Source organism: Cavia porcellus, unplaced genomic scaffold (assembly GCF_034190915.1).
Source record: "Cavia porcellus strain 051 isolate PalLab524CR breed Dunkin Hartley unplaced genomic scaffold, mCavPor4.1 scaffold_33, whole genome shotgun sequence".
Classification (NCBI taxonomy): Eukaryota; Metazoa; Chordata; class Mammalia; order Rodentia; family Caviidae; genus Cavia; species Cavia porcellus.
In genome coordinates this window covers 19465604-19493543 of record NW_026947516.1, presented here as the reverse complement: position 1 = coordinate 19493543, position 27940 = coordinate 19465604, and the positions used below count along the sequence as shown (strand labels likewise).

Below are 27940 nucleotides of genomic sequence, written 5' to 3'. Positions count from 1 at the left end.
AGCTGTCTAGTCATTCTTTAGCCTATAGCAGACATGCATTTGGAGGGAGTGTCACTCAAGGTCTAAGTTTCTAGATTTTAACTGACAAGGTTATACATTAATTTTTAAGCAGAGCAGATTTCTTCTCCTCATGCTCAATTAACTTTGACCCAGATATTACTAAGTCTAACAATTCTGTAGAGTCTATGGCTCACTCACTGAAAGCAGCTGTTTTGACAGATATGGTTGATGTAGCCCAAGTTCAGACACTAACTTGTTTCTTTTCTATGAATCAACCACAGATAATGATGTGAAGGCCTCGCAAATGACACTGTGGTACGTACAGAGAAAATCAGTGGGCAAAAGGGAGAATGCAAATGAAGTCTTTGTGGGAAGGGCACCTGCTTCAAAGAAACCAAAGGCTTTGGTGCCTCATTAAAAGATTTTCAAAAAAATTGCACGGTAGGAAACTGCAGGTCAGAAAGCACATAAATGATACGAATATCAATATGTGAATTTTGGTAGTTTATCACAAATCTCTGAAATCTACTCTCCTATCGAGTATTACTTTTCCAGAAGAGACAAGTGTTTCTTTTTCTCTGTTCAGGAAAAACACTCACTCAATTAAATAAGAAGTAATAGGTTGCAATGACTGAGGATGGTTGTGACCAAGTCCAGAGGGTTAGGACAGACCGAGTTTGGGTCACTGATTGAGTCAAGGCCTCCTTGGGTTACACTCTACAGCAAATTTTTCCATCAGCTAATTGGCCGCTCTACTAAATAGTATAGTAGCTCCAATCTCTAGCTTGTGAGGACCAAAGCTGAGTATAGGGACTTGGGTGTGGAAGGGTTGTGCTCTTTGCTTCCTCCACCTAGATACAATCATTCAAGTTCCTGTAGATGATCTGCAGATTTAGAATATTTAGGCTTATTCTATTAAAATGGGCTATGATTTTCTTTTTTCGATGAATTAGTAACTCCTTTGGTGCAGTATATGAAAGTGTCCTCTTTCCTGGTGTTTAGTCAAAGGAAGTAAAATTGTTCTGATTATTTCTGATTAGATTTTTATATGGTGAATACAAAATTAGTTCACAGATTTTTTTCCTAAGTTTTCTAAGAAATAAGATTGCAAAAAATGATACCTTTGGGTTATCTCTTTGGGGCCCAGCATGCCACCCTTTAATGGGTGCTGATGATTGAGGTTCAGAAAAGTTGGATGTTGATCAAATTTGTACGAATTAAGTTATATTTTAAAGCTCTATTTAAGTGGATCTCATTGCTTATTCAGAGACAGACCTGTTCATAGCTGTATTTCTACGGCTTCAATGGTGTTCCATAAATATTTGCTGTACTGCTAGCACCACCCATATACCTGGTGTAAGCAAACAAAAATCTCTCCTAAAGAAATGATTTCTATTCAGTTTTTCAGTACAACTTCCAGTAAAAAGTTCAAGGTAACAAAGCATAGGAGGAGACAAGACAACATGAACAAAAGGCACCTAGGACAATAGATAACAGAAGTGGATCCATAGGATTCCTGATTCTGGAATTATCACTCACTGCAGGAGTGGCAGCAAACACTGGTTTCTCCATAATAAATGTGTGGGAAGAGTGATAACAGATCACTCATTCACTTATTCGTGAGCATTTCTAAGATTAGGGTCAAAGTCAGCCCTGGTGGAAACTGTCAGATTCAAAATAATAATAATTTCTCCCCCAAAGTATATGTGTATTCACTATAATTCTTTCTTTCAACTTTTTCTGCACTATCAAGATATTCATAATAAAATGTTATTGAAAAATGAAAAAAAAGGAATATTTTCTCCTCCATTGCCAGGCTTCCATTCTTGCCTTCTATCACTGATTTTGAGGGGACTCAGACTTCAAAATTTTAGAGTCAGCCAGTACCAGCCATGGCTATCTTGTAACCCACAAAGGATATTTATTTGATGTCTTCGTTCCATTTCTGCTCCTGTGGGCCCCATCAGACCAATGAAATCATTGGTATAGCTACTCCTGAGATAGCTTCAACAAAAACCAGAGTGATACAAGGCCAGTGTTTAGAATAAGAAATCACAAATACTATACTCAAAAGTAGTTAAATTTCATTGGCGAATGCTGAAAGAATACTTTTAAAACCCAACCTTTCTTCTAGTGTGTATGTGAGAAAAGTTCATTTCCCCACTTTTGTGGATATGAACAAGTATTTATTTAAAGATTTCAAGATTTCCCCCAATCTGTCTTTTAATGCCAGAAGAAAAAAATAATTGCTTCATTCTATATTTCACTTTCTTTTTGGTTTCATTTTATATGCTGATGGGGGTTTACTTTGCTTCAAAACTTTCCAGAAGACATCTGTTAAAATGTTGTGGGTATTCCAGCAGGAAATGTTTTGAAAAATTGGCTTTGGTTTGTGATCTAACTGATACCACATGGCATTAATAGCAGTCAACTTTCAGAGTTGATTTATTACTATCATGCTGTCTTAAACATGAGAAATATTTACTAGAGACTGGGTGTTGCGGTACATTTGAATAAGAGAATAAAACCTTAGAGCAAAGGTGTCCACTGAAAACCACTCTGGGTTTCTAGTGAGGTGATACGAGCTCATGGTGTTATTTTACTATAGGGCTTACTCATCTTTAGAGTAAGTCCCTGCATCTGTGTGTGTAGTGCAGCCCATCTGTGAGATGGAAAATCCCCCATCTGCCTCAGATTCTTTTGCGCAGGAGTGCGTGTGGATGTGTTGTACACAAATGCGAACTGCTTTGATCTTTCCCGAAGGATTAAAAAAGTTTGGCAACTCCTGCTTCACACGTCACTCTTGTTGCTACAACCACACAGCACTTTTATTTCCTTAAGATTATCTTGAAGTCTCCCTTTGGCTGGCGCTGTGCTCCCACTTCTAGACATGTTTAATCAGACTATTTTTAATTCATCCTGGGCTTCTTTCTTCCCTTTTTTATCTCCAACATTCACGAAGCAAACAACCATGGCAAAGCAAAATGAGGAGGTAGGTAGAAGTTGAGGGGACATACTGCATTCTTGTTGTCCTAAGTCTTTTCTCCTTTTCGAGGTTTGCCCTTTGTCACTACTCTCTCTCCAAGGGTGTCAGGGCCTTCAGCTTCTGCAAAAGGCCTGAATGTAATACCCCTGACTTGCACTGCCACTCCTAATGCCAAGTGCTCAAACCCTTCACACTGCTCTTCTGTGAAGCAAGAAAGAACCCCACAAATGTACCTGTAATAAGATGTTGAGAATTCCTCATGGAAAACTCAGGGACTAAATACCTCATGCAGAATTCAAGACAATGGTTGTGGACTAGAGAAGGAGATATATAGGAAAAGATGTCTGCTGAGTTATTTTTTCTGCTGACTATTTCATTCATTGCCATCTATTTTAAACACCCAAAAGCATAAATACTGAGGCTTGGGAAACATCTCCTTATCATTGATAAGTCTGCCTTCATAAATTATATTTTTATTCCTTTTCCCTGCCAAATATACTCATATAACTACTAACACTTCTTTGATTCTCCTGAATGGCACTTTGAAAAAAAGAAACATAGGTCAAAATACACACACACATGCGTGTGTGTGTGAATAAGTATGTACAAAATTGTACAACACCATTATTTATTGGGGAATTTGAATTAAAGCTATAATGATACACTACTGTATACTAGAGAATCTAAATGTAAAAAGATTAATAATACCTAGAATTGGCAAAGATGTAGAACAATCGGAACTGTCATAAATCGCTGACAGGATTATAAAATTATAGTCCCTTTGAAGACTATAAGTATGTAATAAACATACATATAAGCTTTAACTCACTTAGTACACAGAAGAAAAAAAAGAATATATTCACGAAAAGTCTTGCATGAAATATTTGCAATTCAAACAAACAAAACTCCACACCTAGAATTAATCAAGGTATTTGCTAATAGCAGAATGAGAAACAGATTATAGAATACTATATTTGCACAATGGAATACTACCCAGTAACAAAAAGAACACACCATCAATTCATGCAATATCACTTTCAAAAAAGTCTGTGGGTCAAAAGAAGTCAAGCGCAAAGAGCACATGTTCGGTTATTTTTGAATTCCATTCTGTTGGTCAACATTTGGGGTGTGAAATTTCTCCTAGTGACAAAGCTTGAATGTCAATGGTACAGTTTTCACCCAAAGGGAGGCTTTCTAAAAGAAAGTGCGTAATTACAAAACATATCTTTCTCCTTTTGATCTCAACTGAAATGGAACCAAAATTCTTAGGGTAACAGAATGCGAAAAAAGTTTACGTATTTAAAAGTTCTAGAGTGTTTGTTTAACTATGTCTTAATAATGAAGCATTTTAAACACACAAAGTATAACAAAATTATATTTGGAGACATTTGCAAAAAGTAGTCCCCACATAAATAAGAAAGAGGATTATAGCAAATCCAGGATGGAAAACACTCTGTGCTGACTGGTTAGCTCAGACGTTTATTCACAGGGATTGCTCTTTACTATTAAGAGGGGCCCGCTGTGCCATAATCACTGTGAAGCTGATGCTAGTGAGTATCTTATTCATCCTGTGTGGCTAGCTTTGCTAATGAGTGGAGCTACTGCCAAGGACCACTCAGTTCCATCAAGCCTCAAAGGTTGCTGGTACCAAATAAAAGACATGAGTGAGGCAAAGGCAGGCCAGGCTTTGAAGTGCAGGGAAGAAAGAGTCTTTGAACTGCTACCAACAGCACAAACATCCTCACCCAAGTCAGATGAGCTGAGCCAGCAGTGTGAGTCAACAGAAAAGCTCAGGGGCAGGGAGCTGTGGCCCCTTCAGTTCCACTCCCAGGGGAGCTTTGCACTGGTAACTCATGCCAGATGCGTCAAAATCTCACAAGGGTCGTACTTGACCATTTGACCTCACCACAGTGAACATTTTAAAAGTAGAAACAGGTAAGATTTTCTCACACACAAGATAATGTGCCTTTTCCTCTTTCCTATTTTTCCTTTCCCTTTACTCTGAATACAACCCTATGAATGTTATTATATGCATAGATTCATGTAACCACTACCACAGTCAGGATAAAGAACTTTTCTCCTACCACGCAAACTTCCCCATGCTATTCTTTTATAGTCACAACCGCCACACACTCCTAACCTTGGCAGCCAGTTATCTGTTCTCCATCACTCTAGTTTTGTCTTTTTGTTTTATATGAGTGGAATCATGCAGTGTGTGACCTTTCTTTCACCCAGAATAGTGCCTTTGAGATTTATCCAAGTTGTGTACATCAATAATTCATTCCTTTTTATTGTGAGTAGTATTCTGTCGTCTGTCTGTATTTTGAACTGTGAAAAAGTGTTGGGCATACAAGAGAATGTCACTCTGAGAATATTGTATAATGATGTATACAGACAAGTAATTTTATTGACTGTTCTATAGCCAGGATAATACTCAAAAGAGAAAGAAAGAATTTCAAAACTAAATTCTGCAGCAAGGACTTTTCTTTATTTGTCATGATATTTTAATATGAAGCAGACTCATTGGCTAATGGTTACATTAGCTATTGTACTGGTTTTGAAGCTGGTATATCAGCTCCAAACTTACCTTCTTTACTCTGCCATGATGCTGAGACTTTCCAAACACTTTTTCCTTGTTAGCTGCTCCCTACTGAGCTCTGACCTCTGTACAAGAGGAAGATTAGCAGGCTGGAAGAGGAGGACGGGGCTTCCACAGTCTTGTGATTCCTGATAGCATCACTCCAGCAATGGCCCTTTGCCCCATCCATGGCAGTTGGTTTCACTTGTCATCTGTTTTCCCCATGCGCACAACCAGCATTATCATGTGTTCACGTCAGTCAGAGACAGCCATCCAATGCCCCTTTCACAAAGGCCTACTAGGCCTGCATGGTTCATCTTCTGAGGCCTGATTAGCACCACTAGCAGGGCCTAAGACTGGCAGCATCCCCTACTTGGAGGTCTGGTTTCCACCTCCTCTGGGGCTTCGGAGCTTTGGAGCTCGTGAAGCACAAGCTCCAGCCAGCTACAGCATTCTTCAGAAGTCTGGGTTCTAGTACGGGATGCTGCTTTAATAGCTCCTACACCTTCCTTCTGTCCCCCAACTCTAAAAGCATTGGCTGCTTACTGCCACTACCATCTATGATACTACGTATCATCTGAGTTTCCCATTTGCCTTGTCAGTCTTATAATAATCTCTATGTCAAATTCTCTCTGCTAAAATAACAGTGTAGTTTGTTTTCCTGACTGAACCCTGACTGATAAAACATATAGTACAAGACTTTTGCCTCCTGACATGCTGTGTCCAAGGCATCTAAATTCCTTGTTATTTCTGTTTCCTGAGTCCTATCAGGAAAATGTGATCCAGTGTGATGTGCTGTGTGCTTTCAGCATGATAATGATCAGAACATGGCGGACAGATAACAGCAGCTACGGAGGCTCTCTGAAAGACCCGGCTCAGAAGTCAGGAATGGTGCAGAGTAAGGAGACATAAGCAGGTGGAGATATGCTCTGCTGACCCAGGAACGAACTGGGCTGAGAGAAACCACCTTGGAATGCAGTCCTGGTGCTAGAACAGAAACAGAAAAGCCTCAGTGTGAAGGCTGGAGCCCGCGCCATTGGAAGCCACGATTTGGGTTTCCCGCCGCGCGGCAGCTGCCTCTACATCGGCTCGGCAAGGAGAGAGACGCGCGGAAGCTCTGAGAACGGGAATCTGCGAACGGAGTCAAAAACAGGATGGGCAGGGAGGCATGCACTGACTTGTGGTGAGGTGAGTGAGAGAAACTGACACTCTACCACAGTTTGACTCCAGCGGAGGACATTCTGGGCCCGGGCAGTCCTGAGGGATCAGGGCGCAGTGGCAACTTCAGCCACACATCCCCCTCTCAGGCGGGATTGGTGAAAAGTGCCTAGCCTACTTGACACTGCTGGCGGATCCAGTAGGCTAGCCCAACCCAGATCCCAGAGCCTGACGGTGGCCTGGAGGGGCGGCCCCGCGTAGGCTGCCTGGTCTGGAACTTCCTGGTGTGCTGCGGTGGGCGGGAACACCTAACCGGCGCAATTCGATCAGGCTGTGGCTGACAGGGAGGAAAGCTGGGCCTCCTATATAAGCTTACATATATAAGGAACAGAGAATATGGGAAGAGGCAGCAACAAGAAAGGCTCCTCGGCCCCCAATTCTGAGAAACAGGTAATAGTGGACACCACACCAATAGACACAAAGCGCCATCTAGAGAGCCTCATAGACCAGTTCAGGAATGAAGTTATCAATGACCTGAAGCTAGAAGTATGCAGAATAGTTAGAGAAATGCTAAGCACCACCCAGGAAAAAACAGATGGTGGAATGGAAGAACAGAAAAAGAGGGGAGAATTGTTTGATGGAGAAAACAGAGAAAGCATAGAATACGTGAAGCAGGTTCAAAGGGACTACCAAGAAACTAAAAAGTCTATCGAAAACTGGCATAACAGCTTGAAAGAAACTAAGGACAGACTATCTGAACTGGAGGGCAGATTTGTAATATGGGAGAATGAAATGAAAAACTTCTTAAAAATAACAAAGAAACAAACAGCAATAATATAAAGACAAGAAGATGATAAGAGGATCCATAACTTAAGAATTAAGAACATAAAAGAAGAAGTAGGGACACAAACAAATGAACTACAAAAGCTACTCACAGAAATAATCCAGGAGAATTTTCCTAATTTAGCAAAAGGTAAAGATACTCAGATGTATGAGGCATACAGGACCCCAGCTACCTACAACCCAAACAGAGCAACACCCAGGCATATAATAATAAAAATTCCAGAAATTCAATACAAGAACAGAATATTAAAAGCTGTCAGAGACAAGAAACAGACCACTTACAAGGGAACACCTATCAGAATTACAGCAGATTTCTCTGCACAAACCATGAAATCATGAAGAGCGTGGGGGGAAATAATTCAAGCTTTGAAAGATAATAATCTCCAGCCAAGATTGAGATATCCTGCACAACTGTCCCTGGAAATTGATGGAAAAACAAGGTGCTTCCAGGATAAAGAGGAACTGGGGGAATTTGCAACCACCAGTTCAACTCTACAGAGAGTATTGCAGGATATTCTAAAAAAAGAAAAATACAAAGAATCCAGAAATAGTGGCGGGGAGGCCACAATGAATGGAGCAGAGAACAAAATGAAGAAGACAAACTGACAGCTACTGACAGAAAAAGAGCTCAAAAGAAATGAGACAGAGAAGATTGGATGATAGGAACAGCTATTTTGGAGAAAATGACATCTTAATAGGTAATACTGATTTAGTATCATCTTGTTTTGAAGTCTCATCAAGCTTTTGTTCTTCTGTCTCCATTGGTCTAAATAGGTTGTATCTTATTGGATTTTATTATGTATGATAGTATAAGCAAAAACTTTTTAAAGACAAGGAGATTATACAGAAACCATTGTTCATTTTCTGTTAGTCGATTCTAAATACCCTGTAATGCTGTCATTCTCTTAAGTGGTTTTACATTGTTTTGATATATTTAATGCTACAGTATACGAAGTTGTACTCAAGGATTTCAAGGAAAGAGACAATATGGTAACTACTTTTATGACAGGATTATCTGGTGGTGAAACACTATTCTGCTTAAATGGTTATGTTTTGATCTGCGCTGTTTTGCTGTTATGCCCTCTTTTATCTCAATCTCCACTCCATTATTTACTTTTTTATTTTTATCCTTTTAATTAAGGGAAAAATAAATAAAAATAACAGGATATATTATAGTAACCCACTTTGACTTTCCATTATCTCGATTTAAAGCCCTGTATTACTCTCACCATCTTGTTTTTGACTGATGTTTGCCTATTCTGTTTTGCTGGATAGTATCAGGTTCGAAAGTTTAGGCAACAGCTGTGAAGATAATGAGATTCATTATGACACCCATTCTCATTGACTTTTATCTACTTTTGAAGACCTACAATGTCTCCAATGTTTTGGTTTTGTCGGTTTTGTTCTTTACTGTTTTGTTCAATTTTATTATAACTAATGATATAGGCAATTCTATTAGAGATAGCAGGAGGCATTATGGTAACCATTGTTGATCACCTTGTATTATGTTTTTACATTATCTATTATGTCCACCCTTTTGACTTGACCGATTCTGTTCTGTTATGTCACATTTGGTTTTACTCTCTTCCAAAAAAGTAATAAGAACCGTTGGAGCAATAAAACCCAAAACGTGTAATAGTCATTGTACAAAAGAGAGGAAAAGAAAGTGCTCTAAACTATATAACTGCATGCATATTTAAGTGTATAAGATAGAAAATGATATCACTGAGTTTTATTGGATCATTGAACAGAACTGTTTGCAGTATCATTGTTGGAATGTCCACTTTACAAGCTTTAATTTTGTGAATTGAACAATTATTTCTAAGATGACAATATGTAATCCATTAACTAGTGATTTCCTACTGTTTATTTTTTTTCTGTAAATCTGTATAACTTGTACCCTTTCTCTGCTTTTTTTTCTCCTTAAATAAAGTTTTAAAAAAACATGATAATGATCTCTGCAGCTTATGTTTGCGGGGCAGAAGAGCTAGCATGCTCTCAAAAACAAACTGCTTCTGGTGTCCCTTGAAAATTAGTATAGAAGGAAAAAGAAAGTGCCATGGTTAGTATCCATATTATGCCATATATCAGGTGCTGTGCTGATTTCCTCCAAGAAAATGGAGACATCAAAACAAGAGCCACAGCTAGAGCCACCAGCTATTCTCAGCCAGTCTCTAAGAACCATTTATCTTTTTTCTTTTCTCAAGACAGGGTCTCGCTATGCAGTTCAGGTTGGCCTTGTGCTCACTTTGTAGTCCAGGCTGGTCTCCAACTCAACAATCCTCCTGCCTCAGCCTCCCAGCTGGGATTACAGGCACGTGCCACCATGCCCGGCTAGAATCATCTATCTTCTTCAAAGGCCAAAGAGATAAGTAAGATGAGAGATGTAATAGACATCCCCATCTCCAGCAATCTTTTTGAGACTAACAACCTTTTCTCTCCTACTACATCAAAAATGGACCTCTGAAAACCAATGACATTGATCCTACACACTCTATTTTCATAAATCACAGGCTTTTCTGATCATTGCTATTAATGTGATCAAAACATTTCAATAATTTGGTAGGCTTGCTCAAAAATCCAAAAGTTTTAATCTGACACTCAAAATCCTTCCAAATCTGGTCATTTGAAGCATTGCAGCCAGTACCCTCCATTCTCTCATCAGATGCACTAGCCAAAAAGTGTTGAAATGCATCCTTGCTTCTTGGGATTTCCTCAGCTACAGTTCTCTTCTTCTCAATATTCACATTTCTCCTCTAAGGCTTTCCTAAAGGCTTTTTCATGAAGTTTAATATCACCAGCCCACCCCATCCTATATACCGTACACCATACATCAGTTAAGTACTAACACTTTATCGTTAATACAATATAACTGGATTGAATGGCAAGGATTACGTCCTATTCATTTAGGTATTCTTTCAGCACTCACGAATAGTATATATTCAGCTAGGTTTTTTTTTTTTTTTTTGGTACTGGGAGTCAAACTCAGGACCTTGTGCTTATTAGGTAGGCACACTGTGCTATTGAACTATATCCCAGATTGTAGAGAGGCCACACTGGCTCCATTTTGTCCCGGACACATCCAGTCAACAATGTTACGGGAAAAGTGCAGGCCTTGAAACTCTGCTCCCACCCCAATGTAAAAACACGAGGCCCTGTAAGGACAAGAAACAAACAGGCTGTATAACTAAGCATGTGCAATTTGAGTTTCCTTGTTCTTTATCTCAGTAAAAGCTACTTGCTTAGGATGGCCAGGCAGCAGCCATTTTGCTGACCCTTAGTGTATGTGACCCTTTATTTTCCCTTTGCTAGCAGAACCCTAACACCTGATCCCAGATATTTTTTTATTTTTCAAAATGAAAGAATAAATGAGAAGCTGCAATGAAATACAGGACATGCAAGGAGGAAATACTGTTTTACAAGTGCAAGGTATTTTCTGGGAAAGCAAGTGTAGTTTGGTTTGGCCAAGGCCTAGGGTCTAGGCCAAGGATGTGTGGGACATTCATCTGGAAATTACATCAAGAACTGATTTTCTAGGATTGTAGAAAATCTGGACGGTCAGACTAGGATTCAAATTTATTTCATTAGTCAGAATAAAGAAATGGAAGGTTTGGGATTAGGGAAGAATTCATCTGTCAGAGATCCTCATACCACAGAATTATTCTTAACTGGTCTAAAGAAATGAGATACAAACAGCTAAAATGAGATTAGGACTTCATTCTGATGGACAGAACTAGTTTTGGAAAGAAGTTAATAAAGAGATTATGATACTATAAAAGTATTTACAGAAAAGTTGAAAAAACAGTAGAGAGGTCCCACACACTTGTCCTAATATTTATGTCTTACATTGCCATAGGGTATTAACAAAGCCTGAAAACTAACATTGATAAATGCTACCAACTAATCTAAACCCTCAATGAATTTTGCCAGTTTTCCTACTGACCTCCTTTTTCTCATCTAGAGTTCAATCCAGGATCACCAATTGCATGTAGTCATCAAATCTCTTTTGTTTTCTTCCATTTCTGATAGTTTCTCAGTCTTTATCTTGTATGACCTTGATAATTTTAAAGAGTACTATTGATTATTTTATGGAATGTCCTTCAGTTTGGACTTCAATTAGAGATTAATTCTGACAATTTGGTTAACATGGTATCTGCCAGTTTTCTGTAGCCAAAGCTACTATTTTCTCTCTGTTATTAACAATTTGGGGGAGAAATTTTACCACTTTGCGAGCATTCTCTTTCTTAACATACTTTTCACTTGGCTAACTTTAACATCCATTGGTGATTATTGTTTGCAAAAAATAATACTGTGGTATTTGGCTAGTGGTAATATGCGCCCCTTGATTACTTCTACATTTATTAATTACAATTCTTCTGTAAGGAAGAGTTTTCTCTTACTCGTTTATTTATACACTCGATTTATTTATTCATATACATACGACTCATAGATAATTATGTTATTCTATGTGTTATAATCTATTACAATTTTCATTTATTTTATTACTTGAAGTGTACCAGATTTGGGCACTGGCAGCTCCTCCAAGTTGTCTTCTGTGCCTTTTTTGCCATGATATTAGTTTTTGAGAACTTTCTTATTTTCTGGTACCACAAGATACCTTATATTTTGCAATCACAAAGGTTTATAAGGCTTTGTAAACCTTATAATCCATAAGGTTTATCTTATATTTTCCCTTACCCAGTCCTGGAAAAAATCTTTTTCCAAGGAATCTTCTTATTAAAGAATGGTATTTAGAAACAAGACATAGACAGTAGATGTGCTCATTGCTACTATAATACCTTTGCTCCTGAAGTCTTCTCAGATGACAGAGACAGAAGATATGTTTCTGTATACTCATATGTGCACACACATATATTTACTTTAAGTCTGTCCACCTATATCTATGTGTACACATATGAATATGCATATGAACTTATACTGACACTTTAGAGTCCAATCCAATGCCACAAGTTTCATTCTAGAATTCCTCCTTTCTTATTTGTAACTCTTTTCTCCAAGAGTGAGACACCGACTCATTAGCTACAATATATTTGTTTGTTCGATTTTATTATACACACATAATTCTTTCGGCATTGTCAACTCCCTTGTGAAAACAATATTACTAATTAGAGGGGTTTTTTTATAGTGTTGGGAATTGAACCCAGGGCTTTTGCACTGAGCTACATTCCCAGTACCCCTACCATGATATTTTTGAGACAAAGCCTCACTAAATTGCTTAGGCTGGGCCCAAACCTGTAATCCTCCCACTTCCCAAAGTGCTGGGATTACAGATGTGCACCACCACACCTGCTACAACTTTATATATAGCTCTTTCTGTTTTTGGCTTTACCCTGTTGCTTCTGGCATGATTGTTCCCTAGTTGGGACGGGGTGTCAGATGTCCAAGTTACTTATGAATGAAGAGCTCAGTTTCATGGGAAAGAATGCTAGCTCTCCCACAGTCAGATTGTGTGCCCCTACAGTCAGCCTGGACAAAGATAAGACTGGGACTCAGCTGGGAAAATTTACAGTGGCTTCCAGAACTTGCCATCAATTCCCTGGGAGACCAGATAATCAGTGTCTTCTTTCTAGATGGTAAGGATCAGGTGAATTCCTATGGATTCATAACAATCTTGGCTCATTTCTGACCCATTGACAGTGATACGAAGAACAAAGATGTGAATGGGTCAGAACCACTCAACAGCTGGATCAGCACCTACACTTTGCTTTTCAACTATACCATGTGGATAAAGATGGTAAGATTCCGCATAGTGAGCTGTTAGCAGTGCTACGTACAATGGTCAGGGTGACTGTCTCAGGTGAGCAACTGGGCATTGTCACAGACAGGGTCATCTGGGAAGTGGACCAACATGGAGACGGCACCGTATCTGTTAAATAATTTGTTAAGGTTATTGAGAAAGTGAATATAGAACAGAAAATGAGCACCCGGTTTCTTGACTAAGAAAGGCACTGAAATCAAACTGTCCCTTGCTCCCTAGTATTTAAGAATTGGAACATGAGAGTTCCCCTGTTCACAAGCCCCACCTCCATCCCAGCATGCTATTTCTCTCAAAATACTATTGCTGCTCTGTGACACGCCCAGATATGGTCTCTCAACACAAACTTGCCTTTGGTATAAGCAGCATTACAGAACGATACTCCCAGTCTTTAGCCATTCACTGGTTCTCCATTTCCAAATACCATCTCCCTTGTTCTACTGCTGAATGTCACATGTCCATGGGTCTGAGAAAGTGAGGGTGAGCTGCTCCAGGAGCCACTCAGTCGGGCTCTTTCACTTGGTGTGGGTCACAACCATGCTGCCTCTCCACCAGTGAGGTTCCAGTATCTCCTTCAACCTTTTCCGTGTGTCCTTTGCTCTTTGCTCTCTTTTGCATGACCTACGCTGCCTTGCTCTTTCAGTCTCCCCAATTCTTATTAGCCCTCCAAACTCCCTCTAGTCTATGTGGCACCCCAAGATATGCCTGTTAAACGTATTTCTAATTCGGTGAGAAAGTTCTGTGGTCTGATAGTTTTTATTTGCTTTCACTCACAAATGCGCCTCTGGGATGTTTTCTCCCTGGGACATTTTCAGGAGCCAATACTTCTCTCAGAAGAATGTAACCGTGTCTTGGTCCCTGTACTATATTCTACCATCACAGAACAATTTGATGGAAATCTTCTTGGAAGGCGAGAGGTGTCATGCCACATCTTAGGTCTCCAAATTGCCACGTGTACACCTATGTGGCAAGGCTTGTTACTGCATCAGAAAGCAGCCACGTATTTGAAGGTTTCTTGGGAATACCGTCATCACCATGATGACTCTGATAATATGCTTGGAAACTTTGTCATGTGTTTTTTTTTAATCAAGGAGGTTGGGCACCCTATAAAGTCTCCTGCATTCACCCCTTTGCAGCACTGTTTCTGCCTCAGTGTCATCCACACTATAATGTTTTGCACTTCACATTTCTAAGTAGAGATTACTGTTCAGTAAGTGCTAATTTATTCTGTTCAAGATGTAAAGACTGTCCTCAGTCTCTTGAAAGCTTTTACATTTGGCAAATGACTATGCTGGAAGCTGTAGTCTGCTCTTGATAGAGGTGGGTCCAAAGGATTGAGTGTATTGCAGCAGTAGGTGCCTGGTTACACTGATATCCAGACTCCTTGGGTAGGCCACTGCCAATCCCTTAGAAACGCGGCATCTAGCAATGGCAGCACAACTTTTGGCAGAATGAAAGGCCTTTGAGCAAACCAGAGCAGTTCTTTTGCCAAGGTCAGTTAAATTTAGATCTCATGATTCAGGCAGTTGACATCCTGAAGTTCATCTGTGTAAGTCTCTGCATTCTCACATATGCCCTTGGCCATCTTTCTTTGATCCACTGGTTACTTAAGGAAAATGTACACCGAATTCATAAGGAAGGGAATGGCTAAAGACTTCCACTGCGAAGTGGAAGAAAGAAGTGGAGACTGTCCGGGAAGGATGATTTAAGTATAAATGAGTGAGGAATTCTTTTTGAAGTATCATTCTGACTTTAAGACCAAGTGATATAACATAAGAATTGTATAAAGAGGAAGACTTGTTTAATAGTCATCTGTTGGCTAGTTCAGAGGCTCTCTGACTTTCATATTTAAAGTTGCTAAATTTATGACTTAAACCTTTTGGCTTTTATAACAAACTGTTTCAATCCACAGTTGTAACTCTTCATTCGATTTAAAATTATATTCATGGATTTACCATTAAGCATTGGTGACTAAAATAAAGCAAAACAAAAATACTGTTTTCCAAAATGATTGCAATTAGCTATTTCCTTCCCCACCTCCTCCAGTGTGGTTATCTACTCATTTGTTAGTCTTATTTGTTGCTATTTGTTTTCCACTTGGGTTCTCCTCATATTCTGATTGACGTTGCTTATTTATTTATGGGGGCATGTGCAATATTAGTTGGGCTCTAAAAATCTGTGCTACACAAAAATATACTCAGAAATATAATTGCTGCCTCAACCGTACTGTTTCCTCCCCATTCATCTGTTCTTTCTACTCTACCTACCCTGCCACAGGTAAACCAGTCATTAGTTTCTGATTTATCCTTCCTGTACAACCAATTTTGCTATGCTTGTTTTAAAATTTTGATTTTGTTCCAGTGCAACTGATATCGTAAGAGAATGATTTAAACATAATACGGATTTTGCATTTGTTTATGCACCATTTCATACGCTCGAGAAACTAGGTAAATGCGGGAACTGCACCCACCTGAACCGAGCTGTGGAAGAATACACGAAAACACGTAACACTCTAAACTTCTACTAGCTATTCCCGTTCAACCTGTGTGTTAGAAGGTCATCCGCACTTGGTGCTGCAACCTTCCTTCCAGGTTCAGATCACTCTCTTTCTCCCCCTTCCCAATAACATACAAGCTACAGCCCTACTGATGCCCACTCCATTAAAAAAAAATCAAAACTTTTTCTAGGTAAAATGCCAATTTATAGCAGTGTTTATGTATTTCCTAATCATTTATCATAGTTTCTTTCTTTCTTTTTTTTTTTTTTTTTTGGTCTTTTTTCGTTTTTATCTGTACCGGGGATCGAACTCACGACTGCCTGCTTGCAAGTCAAGCGCTTACACCGCTGAGCTAAACCCCCAGCCCTATAGTTTCTATCTGTGTGTGTGTGTGTGTGTGTGTGTGTGTGTGTGTCTGTGTGTGTGTCTGTACGTGTGATAGAAGTCTTTGAGTACTGTGCTCCTAACTCAGCTTTCCTTCCAGGCTTTTGGTTTTTATTGTGCAATTTTGCATAGTGTGGAGATTTTAAGATAGGCACATTGCATTACTGCATAATTGACTGAAGTTTATCATGCAAGTAAGTGGATACCATAAGATCTTCAGTGTTATGGTTCTAACTTCATTTTATAAAAAGCTTATTGGTATTTTTATTGAAGTCGTGTTAAATGTAAACTCTTAGGACTGATATATTTCTAATGTTGAATCATTCTGTCTACGAACAGTGTATGTCTTTCTATTTGATAAAGTTTAATTTTTTGTCTTTAGGAAGTACTTTAAGGTTTTTCTTATACAGGTTTTACACATTTCTGGAAAATTAATTCTTAAGTATTTAATCTTCTTTGTTGTTGCTGCAAATAGGGCTTTGTACAACACTGGTCTTCTAATTGGGTATCCTTTGGGTAAATGAAAGGCATTGACTTGTGTGTTGGTATCCTTTGGCCTTACTTAATTCTTTTATTGCTTGAGTTAGCTTTGTCATTGATTCTTGATGATTTTTCCTGGTGTAATATACTATCTTCAGCTAAATATAAATTTATTTCTTCTTTTCCAATTCTTATGCCTCTAATTGATTTATCTTGCCAATTAACATTAATTAATACTTCTAATACAATGCTAAGTGGTAGCAGATAATGAGCATTCTCACCTTTCTGATTTTAGTGGAAATGCTTCTACTGGTTCCCATTAAGTACTAGTGTTTAGACATTTATATACATATATATGATCATGTTAATGAAATATGACAATTACTATTTTCTTGAGCCTTTTTAATTTAAAAAAGATATTACATTTTATTTAAGGCTTTTCTGGTGTTCTTAGAGATACTCATACAGGTTTTCTATTAATGTAGTATTTATATTAATACATGTCCTAATATTGAACCAAACTTCTATTCCTAGAATACATTTTATCCAGTCATGGTATATTAATACCTTAATGTGGCACTGTATTTTGTTTGCTAGTGATTAATTTCATGCTTTTGAATCAATAATCATGAGTAACATTAGTATGTACTTATAATTTCTATGGGTTGTCTTTAATAAGTTTAGGGATCAATGTTCTACTTTGTTCATAAAAGATTTATGGAAGTTTTACTTTGTTTTCAATACTACAAAACAATTTCTAGAGCATTTGGGAATCTATGGACATCTAAGTTTAATACATTTCCTCTGAGACAGCATCTGGGCCTGGTTGCATGGTTCCTTAACTTCTGTGTTTTCTATGGAAATTAGATTCCTTAAGCTTATTAACTGTAAAACAGGTCAATTTTAACAATCATAATTCTAGGAAATTATCTATTTAATTATATTTTCAAATTTATTTCCATACAAAGTAGTTCTTATAAATTAAAAAAAATTTGTTTCAATATTAATTTCCCCTATAACTGCTTAGTCTATTTTCCCTCTTTTTCTTGGTCATGTTGTAATGGATTAGGTTTACTGTTCTCTTCTCTAGTTCATTAATTTTTATTTTTACCTCATTATTTCCTTCCTTGTGTTTACTTTTCCTTTCTTTTCTTGTTTTGTAGTTTTTAAAATTTCATTTTCATTTAAAATCTTATTGATAAAATAAAACTGTTCAGTGTTGGATATGTTCCTCGTCAGTATTTTATTGTACTCCATAGAGTATGTTAGTGGTGTTTTTATTGTCATTATTTTTAAGAAGTTGTGTAGCAATGTTCGTATTTTTTCTTTCATCCAAAAATGAACAGGTTTTAAAATGTTTAGATGTGAAAGATTTTAATATCTAGAACTTTTGACATGAATTATTTGACAAGGAAGTAACCATTCCCTCTTCTTACTTGTAGGAGCTTGGTGCTTGCTTTGAAGTCCCAAACCAGAATAAAACATGCGTGCAGACATGCAGACAGGCAGTCTGAGTTGATTTGATGACAGAAACCATAGCTCATCACCTCAATGACACCCGACTCAGAGGATAGTGTGTTTACTTGTCCACACTGAGGCTCCGGAAGGTGCCCTCAGGGTAACACATTCACAGTGGCTGTTGAGAACGTGTGCAGGTATTCTGAGCAAGCTTAGCTCTGTCATCTGTGATCTACACAAGCTAAGTTACAATTGCATCCCTCTAGATGAGGCTGAAATTACCAGTAGTGATCATATCACCAAGGCAATAAGTTATCCTGGAGAAGCAGCTTCTTTTATAGAATAGGAAAACATGAAAGAATCACATGATTCTTCTTCAAATGGTAGTTTTCCACATCACTGAAGTTCTTCTCCAGATTTTCCCACTGAATCAGATACACTATCATTTGCTGTAATGATGATAATAATAATAGCAGTTGTGGTTAACACTTATGAAGGTCTTACACTGTCAGTCACTGTGCTGAGCTTTGCGTGTGCCTTATCTCATTTAATATTGAAGCCCTGTAAGGTAGATAATATTAATATCCCATATTCCAGATGAGGGGACTGAGGGCTGGGTAGGTAAGTAATTTACCCTACATTTTTTAGCTTGCAAGCAAAACTAGGATGTGAAGCAAAATTGTTTTCTGAATCTTTAAACATCATTGCTTCACTGCATTGTACACCTATTCACTTAAAAATATACCTGAATCCCTATTCTAGTCCAAAAGAAGGGACATTCCTTTCAGATATTAAAAGAGGAAGGTTCATTTGTTCCCAGGTGTCCATGATTTGCTCTCTCAGCCAACCCAGCTTCCCTCAGTGGGAGGGGGAAATTCCTTCCCACGACAAACTCACATTTGCTGCTGTCAGCCAATGAGCTGAGCTTACCGTGAGGAAGTGGCGGTCCTTCACCTCTCGCCTCCTCTGGCTGTGAGCTGGAGGGTAGGCTGGCAGTGGTGGAGCAGCTATGGACAGGGGCACAGCAGCTCTCTGCTCTCGACGATCACTACGGCTCCGGTGTTCTGACAGGGCAGAAAAGTAATGATACTGAAATACACTTAGTAATTTCAACTTGTCTGTCCCCTCCACTGTCAGGAGTATTAGCAAAAGAGTGAACTTTCATTAATCTAGCTAGTTGGTTCCTAACTGAACTGTCATTTACTACTAATATGAAGTTGGATGTCTCATTTCAGCTCCATCCCATAATCTCTGTACAAGATGGCTCACTTCTGAGACCAATGTTGGTTCATGAGTAGAAAAACAAAAGTTAAGAGAAATGGTAGAAGAGTTGCTGCTATGAGTGCCAGAGTGGAAGGTAGGCACAGATATACCAGAGCTGCATGGCCTGGGTGCTGGAGCCAGTTTACACTGGCTCAAGGGCCATGAGTGCTCCGGATTCAGGAATGTGGGAGCCAGTTTTTTCAACTGCTGGTACCCGGAAATGGACTATAGTGGGGGAAATTGGCAAGGGCCACATGTCAGGTCCTTTATTTATCTTACAGTCTGTTTTTCCAGAAAGCTGGTATCTAACATACCATTGCAGCCATCTAGGCCCTGCCACCCACAAGCTTCAGAGAGCTTTGAAATCCTGATCTCCTGAGAAAGTAAGGCAATCCCAATGACAACATGGGTATGACTCAGTCACAAAGCTACCACTGAGAAAAATCCAGGAAATACCTACAAGTGGGATGAGGTGGTCCTGACTTCACAATAAGAATATTGAGACAAGACACTGGATTTGATCACTAGCATCAGAAAACCAACCAACCAAATAAGCAAACAAACAGACAACAATAAATCACTAACACACCAAGAACAGAATTTAACTCTTTGGTGTCTCTGTGCACACTACAGGCTGCCCATCTTCCACAATGCAGTTTATATTCATGATCAAGGACTTAAATCTCTTGAGCCCCCTTCATGACCAAAGTACAAATTGGTATAGTCAAGTTTTTCATCTGTCCTTCTACTATTTAAAATAGCTATTATTCAGTACATATACAATAGAAATTATAATGTCGTATATTTGTTGAGCAACTGCAATGTGCCAAAGACTCCTTGCTGACGTTCCTCGCTATGTCATCTCAACAACCCGTTATTGGACATTCATGCCAGACAGATTTAGAGAGGGAGTCACTGTGCAGCTATCAGTGGTACAGTCTCAAATCTAGTATTTTTGCTCTTAATCACTATTTGACCTAGAGGAATTGTAAGATCCTAACATCTCATTCATTGGAGCAAGAATTTGTAGACTTGACACTATTTGATTATATTTTATTGCATTCTATTTTTTGACCATTGATAACACAGAATATGGTATGGCTGGCAACTTATAAGGCACTACTCACTTTTTGTGCCTATGCTAGGGAACAGAACTCATGATGTTTATTCTTTCTGGTGACATCAGATGCCCTTTCTTCAACGATCTTATTTGATTTTTATATTGATAAAAATGCCATCTCTCTGTCAGCTTCTTCCCTTAGAAGTTGACCCCTCAAAGAAAGAGACTATATTTTTTCAGCTTTTGATTACAGTGGCCACAGTGTCTGTGACATAGCAGGTTTTCAATAAACGTGTGCTGAGCAACTGAAAGAATAAATTAACACTTTCATTAAAGTCTAGTTTTCTTAAAAAATGCATTTCATAGTATACATTCATCTATATTTATACTGTGCTCTCATTGCTAGGTGCTTCTGTAGGTTTTGCTGCTTGTTTTGACAACCTCCTGAATGCTGGCCCCATTCCTCTTTACCTCTAAACATTCTTGTGCTACCTTCTAAATGAAGAAGTAAACATTCTCATGCTTTCTGATTTCTATCCATGTCTGGTTTGGCTGCCTGTGGGCTCCACTGCCTGAACTTTTGATTTGGGATCTGTGTTAGGAAAGTGTGATGGTATGCCACATCTTTCTTTGCTTGAGATTCTTTTGAAAAAATGTTGGCTCTCATTTGCAACCAGAGAAAAACCCTCAAAACCATGTAGGTGGTCTTTGCTACACTGCCTCCAAAGTCAATGTTTATCAGGAAGACATTTAGAGATAAATGTGTTCCTTGTTAAAGTGCCCACCCCCAGTGCCACCCTCATTTTTCTCTGCAAGCAAACAGCAGTCTTCCAAAATGGGCAACAAAAGAAAAAGCTTTTACATTCTTAAATTTACCAAGAAGAATAGAATTCGGGTGCTACTGGATATTTGGAATTGCAAGAAGGGGAGGAATTAGATAGGAGACAGAAACTCGATTTATCATCTAATTGCTCCTCTCCTACACCACCTTAAATATATCTCCTCCTTTGCCCTAGGCTGGGAATAGGCAGGCTATATTAATGGCTCCCTATTAATACTTTTTGCTAGTGGTGAGGTAGAGAGAACTAGGTCTACTAAAAGCCCACAGTTGCAGTAAGGTCTTGGTCCTTATTCTCTTAGACCAAGGAAACTTAGATCTCAGCCAGAAACCTGAACAGAAAGAAAATATAAAATATGATCTCTTTATACTCACTTATTAATATCTCTCTCCCCGCTCCATGAACACAAAAGATGGCATCACTTAAAATGATTACTGGCTCTGAGCATTAAGGAATTGTTAAGGAAAAGGCAAAAAAGTAATCGGATCCTAAGTAACCTGAAATCCATTTAGATGTCACTTCCTCTGAGACATCTTCCGTGAAGCTCACGGCGTGACTGGATAGGTACCATTCCTCAGCCCCTATGTCACTGTATTGATCTTACTTGGTGACTTGCAACCTCCCACACTAGACCAGAAATTCCTTGTGGACAGAGACCAGACTTCACTGCTCTTTGAATCCCAGCCTCTAGCACAAGGCCTGGCCTTAAGCAGTTTGTTGAAGGTTTTGCTGTTAAACAGATCACAAAGGCTGCCTGTTTCTAGGTTTTAATCTCAGTCTCCCAGCTCCCATTTTATAGTCTCCAAAAGAAGCACAGAGCTGCAGCCGCTGCCGCATCGCTTGTCTGGGCCTCATTATATACTCCCTCCTGGTGGAAGCCAGGTTTCTCCAGCTGTCCAAATAGAGTCGCTACAGGGAAGCTCACTGTGGTCCTGGCCAAGCCTAGGGTTGTCTGACCGGTCAATATTACCCATGGCCAGCAGATGGCACAAGTGGTTCATGTTGATGACTACCCTGCTCAGCTACTGTGTTTCTTGGACAAGGTTGGAAGGAAAAAAAAAAAAAAAGTTACTTTCTAATTTTAATTCTACACTGCATGTTTTTAATTCTATGATGCCTATAATTCCTGTTTATGGCTCTCTGCAGTGCTATTAAAACTACTACACCCAAGATTTGCTATTGAGCCAACCACAAAACAAGCCAGTCTGTGGAGGGCAAGATGCAGCTCCACGGTCTTCTATCCAAACCCCAGGAGGCCCCATATCCCTCTCACCCCCCAGGAGGAAGTTCGGAGAAAATTGATATTGGCACTTGCTGTTCTTCAGCTCTGCCATTAAGGCCAAACTTGACAAAGCAGTGAAATGTGATAACTTATGAGCAGTTCAGCGTTATCCGGCTGAATCTGTAAAAATCTAAGCAAGGAGGACTGAATAATAATAATAAAAGGATAAAAAGGGTTACGTCTAAAGGGCTAATGTTACTCAAGCTCCCTAATGCTGGGATCCAGGAAGGCATTTAGCGAAACTATCAGATTCCTATGTATTCATCTTGTGCCCTCAAGGCTCAATCGGTTTTCTGCAGATTTCATTCCGTTCCTTACACCCTCACTGAGGATCCACAATATGCTAAGACTTTTGAACAAAATAAATTAATAGGATGTCAGTCTTGCCTTTGAGCTGTTCATGGATCAGGGGTGGAAGACAGGCCCATAATGGTCAGTTAGGACAGAAGGTTTTAAGTGGCAGGATGAAAAGGTGCCCAATGCAGTGTGGGAAGGGGACTAATAATCTAGGCTGCAAAGGAAAGGCAAGAGTTTAAAGGGAAATTTCCAGAAGGTGGTTTGCACTAAAAATTTGTTGACTGTAAAGTCGAAGTAAATAGCAAGGATGCCAGAGATACTTCTAAAGGACCACTGATTCTCACTCTGAATTGTGTCATAGTGTCTACCACTAATGGGCAAGAAAATTTTTAGAAGCAAAGACGGTGAGGATAGGAAAGAAAATAAGATAAAAACAACAATAGTCATAATTTTATTCTCTATTTTGATAATGATAGTAAAATGCTATTTGCATTATTATACTTACACACAATACCATTCTTTAAAAGAATAAAGGGGAGAAAAGAATGAAGGGAATTTGGAACAAAGACAGTGAATCTATAGACACCATCTGTCTCCATAGCAAGAACCTAAAAGCCAAAAAAGCCGGCATGTCAACTTCTGGACCCCATTTAGGGGTCTCTAAAAGGATGGTGCTCACTTCTGATCCCCTTATCTTAATTAGAAAGGTCTTTGTAACTGGTGTTAGAAAAGGCTGGATTTCTGCCTTGACTGCTCTGTGCCTATCTCTGGTGCTCTCAGAGCTGCGAGAGAAATGTAAATATTTATTTCCATGGGGCAATGCATGGCAAGGAGGACAGGAGGTCTGGTGAGGGCCTCAAAGGCTCAGGGCTGGGTTCTGGCACGCACATCCTGTTGTGTGTGATGCTGAGCCCTTTTATCTATGGGTCTAGGCTTCCACGTACTCCCCTGTAGAATGGGACTGTTTGATCAGCTCACTGGTTCCCAACAGGAGCCACAGAGCCCTCAAGGGATTCATTCCAGCCATCCTGAAAATGTACAGGACAGTCAGTAAAAGTGTTTCAGGTCCCACACAACATGCAAATGTCCTATCTGAATCTCTTAATAAGGAAAAAGTCTAGAACCTGTCTCTGAGTCAACCTCTTCTGCTTACACCTACTATACGCTTAGACCGGTTACTTTGGTGTGCCATCCTGCCCTCAGGGCCTTTTCATTTCTCTGAATTTTGTTTGTTTTGTTTTTTGGAAAGGATTCTGACTGCCTTTATTTAATCCAAACTTTATTTTGATACTAGGGATCAAACCCAAGGGTATTCTACTCCTATGCTGCACACCCAGACCTTTTTATTTTTATTCTTTTCTTGTGAGACAGGGTCTCCTTAAATTGCCCAGGCCGGGCTTGTACAGGTGATCCTGCTGCCAGCTTTATTTTTGATAAGTACAAACTTTTAACTGCTTTTGTTATATTTTCCATTGTAATTACAGTTGAACATTTGCATATTGAAATACATATTATTATTCTTTTTGTTTTAACGTCTCTTTATTATCAAATTGAGACTATAATGCTAATTTTAGTATGTGTATAGTAAGTTCCAGTATCCACAGATTTCATCCAGGGTAGAAAAGGGAGCACTTTAAAGTACTTGCTGTCACAAAGGCAGGCATTGGGAGCGACAGGACAGAGAACCCTGGATGGGGAAATCTCCGAGTTCTGCTGCAGAAAAGCCCCACGCCTTGACTCTGTTACCTCTGCGCAGGGCTTGCAGGCTCTGCCGGGCATGGCGGTGCAATTCCTCCACGCAGGGTGGCCTGGTGGCTGGGAGGAAGATGTTTCTCTGCTGGTGCCACTGGGCCCGGTAGTACACACTCAGCTTACTCTCGATGTCCAGGTTGGAGACGGCTGCAAGACAAGGAGAGAAACAGGGCTTTGTCCATCAGGAGCTCTGCACTGAGCATTTGGTGGGTTCTGGGGTGAAAGGGGAGCAGGAATGGAGTCTGGGGTGGAAGGCAAGTGCAGATTGCTGCAGTCACACTAACCCAAGGCTGGAGAGACGATGAGGCTTACAACATAGCAGGTAGAGACAGCCTTGGCCTCTGAACTGGAGGAGGCTGAGGGGCCCCAAGACTTTGTCTGCCTGTGAACAGCTACCTTTCCCTCCTTGCCTCCTGGCTCAGTGGCTCATCAACTGGAAAAGTCCCTGCCTGCTTATGGGTGAGATGGAAGTGGCAGTTCTTTGTTCCAAGAATGCTGGGGACAGCCTCAGGTGAGTGGAAAAGTCGCCTTTGGTCCAGTCTTCAGGCCCCAAAGCCTCAGAATTGTACTTCCTCATGCTGGCCCTGCTGTCTACCTGAACTTTGGCCCATATCTTACCCTGGTGTTTGTCCTTGGCAGTCTCTGGCCCAGAGTTTCCATATCCTGCCCTCTACTTCCTGATCCCTTGCTTGTCCCCTTTCAAAGCATGGCTGACTTTCCTAGTGTCACACAGAGTGAACACAGCATATAAGAATTCATGATGGAGTGACAGGTATTATGGGAGGGAAACTGCCAACAGCATAGTTCCTGCATCTCATCCACATTCAAGGAAAAAGGATCTTCCTCCTAACCCAGCATTTAATGCTCTACTGTCTTTTTTGTGGGCACATGGATTCTAGGCTAGAGCTCTACACAAAGTGAAGATGAATCTGTACCAAAGAAGGTGCTAGGAAGCAGGGGACTCTGGGTAGGAAATGGCTGCCCAGAGGAACTCAAGAGCACTGGGTGGCCTGGAAGCCTGGGGACTGATGAGAACCTGCCCAGTTTGCCACCCTCCAGACTCACTGCCCAGACCCATGCTCCTGGTCGGGGACCACTGCACTACTCTGTGTCTCATCCCTTTTTCTGCTTTTTTCATTCTTTTTCTTTATGTATGATTCAAGGTACTCTGATCAACTATTCATTCCCAGGCCCCAAACAGGATTTTGGCTTTTCTCTGGCCTTTTTTCTTTTTGAAGCTTATTCTACCATTTCAGTTTGAGAAGACTTACATGGAACAAGATACTCTTTGGAAAAAGCAGAAAATAAAATGGAAAACAAGGGAGGACACTTTTTGGGGGCAGTACTAGGGATTGAATCTAGGGGCTTCACACTGAGCTATAACCCTAGCCCTTTTTAAATCTTTTAAAATTTGAGATAGGAAATTTTTTTTTGAGATACAATCTCGGGAAGTTACCCAGGCTGGACTTGAACTTCTGATTCTCCTGCTTCCACTTCCCATGGTTCTAGGACTACAGTATAAACAAGCCCCACCACGGCTGGCTGGGAAATATTCTCATAGACAGAAAGACTGGGGGAAATAAAATCTTTTGGTGATTAATTTTCCCTCCCCCACCAAGTACTACAGTTGTTTTTTTTTTCTAATACAATCTTTGATAGTGATTTTTCTTCAGAATAATGCATCAGAACTACAAAATCACCAGTACAAAGAAAGACATTTCCAATAATATGAAGAAATAGTACATGGACAGAATGAAGGAGAACACAATGCCTCTAAAACAGTTTTGTCCAGCAGAATTATCTGTGATGATCCAATACTCTATAGCTATGCTACACAATATGGTAGCTACTGGCCACACTGGCCATTAAGAAAATGAAATGTGGCTAGGGAGTGAAAACCTGAATTTTAAATTTTATTTAATTTATTGACATTTAAATAGCCATAGGCAGCTATTGTATTGGACAATGCAGCTCTAGTATAATTATAGTCTCATATTGTCTCACTGTCAGTCATTAAACAGATTACTCTTCTCCACCTGGGTTTATTCTTCTTTGGTGTTAGTGTTCAAGAATTCAATGTCACAGGTTGAAGACTGCAGGATTCTCTGTCTGCATAGGCGGAGCCTTTTCAGGAGAGTTCTATGGTGCCATGACGGAAAGGCAGCAATTTTCCTTTCTCAAGTTGCTCTATAACCTCAACCTTCTTGGAAATTGTAAGTGCTTGGTGAACCAGTCAGAGGTCACTGAGTCCTGAGGACAAGAAGCCCTAGAAGGAATCACTAAGGGAGAAGCCAGTCTTTTCAGATCTTAGAGGAGGAGTGGGAAGCCTTGGTGTTTAAGGGGAAGGCCAGACCTGGATCAGAGCTCTCCTCTCTTGTGTAGAGGAACAGTCCTAATGGCAGGAGCTTCATTTAGTGCCCCTCCCCCAAGGAGAAATGTTTTGTTTCAGTGAACCAAACATCAGCAGAGGTCAACTCCCACCCAACAGGGCAGAAATCATCACCAAACCAAACAGAGATGCCTGTGAATTCATGTGCTGGTGACAGGCAGGAGAGAGCGAACAGAACAGAAAGTCTGCCATTGGAAAAGTGATGAGATATTCAGTGGGCAGTCTCAGAAGTAGAGGGGCTTCTGAGCACCTCTCCCCAGGCTGGTCTCCTCAGTAAGGTGGGAGCCATGATGCAGGGCTTAGCCCAGATGACTGATGGTAGTCCAGAAGACCCTTGCAGCTTCCCATCCCCTTAGTGCTACTGGCAAGAAACTTGGAGTAATGACTTTGACAACCCTCAGAAACTAGGTCAAGGGTCCATGGCTCTTCAGTCTTTGTGTGGGGAAGAGATGAGCTCCTGCTATGTACCTGAGTGTTGGTTTCAAGCAAAGACTCCTCTGGTATGCTTATCAAAAATGCAAAATCCTGAGTGCCTCTCTAGACTCCTGGAACCAGAATTTCCTACAGTCTTGATAATTTATATTTTTGAAAAGTACCCAGACATTATTTTCATTATCAAGTAAATTTGAAAAACACAAAATGTTCTCTCATGATGCCTTGGGATTGTGTGGGAGTCAAAGGAATTGGGTGACATGCAAATAGGGAAGACAGCTGACAATGGAAATATTTATCTATCCATCCACCTATGGAGAATTTCTAACTACCTGCTAGTTCCAGGCACAGTGCTAGGTTCTAGGACACAGCACGGAACATCATACAAAAATCCCTGCCCTCTGGGGGCACATTTTTGTAGCATTGTGTAAAAATGGTTTATACACAGTTCTGAATGGAAGGAATG

The 27940-nt window shown here is 39.9% G+C and overlaps 1 protein-coding gene and 1 pseudogene across 4 annotated transcripts in view; one reads left to right on the top strand and one right to left on the bottom strand.

Annotated features, from left to right (window-relative positions):
* Positions 1-27940, bottom strand: part of Nhs (NHS actin remodeling regulator) — a 332473-nt gene that overhangs the window by 19308 nt on the left and 285225 nt on the right. For all 4 annotated transcript variants that reach the window (XM_005002183.4, XM_023563612.2, XM_063242939.1 and 1 more), the window contains exons 2-3: positions 24648-24800; positions 19091-19224 (exon numbers count right to left, since the gene is read on the bottom strand). In XM_005002183.4, coding sequence (XP_005002240.1) covers positions 19091-19224; positions 24648-24800 — 287 coding nt within the window. The remainder of the gene's footprint in view (positions 1-19090; positions 19225-24647; positions 24801-27940) is intronic.
* LOC106026903 (calcineurin B homologous protein 1-like) lies at positions 12963-13526 on the top strand (annotated as a pseudogene).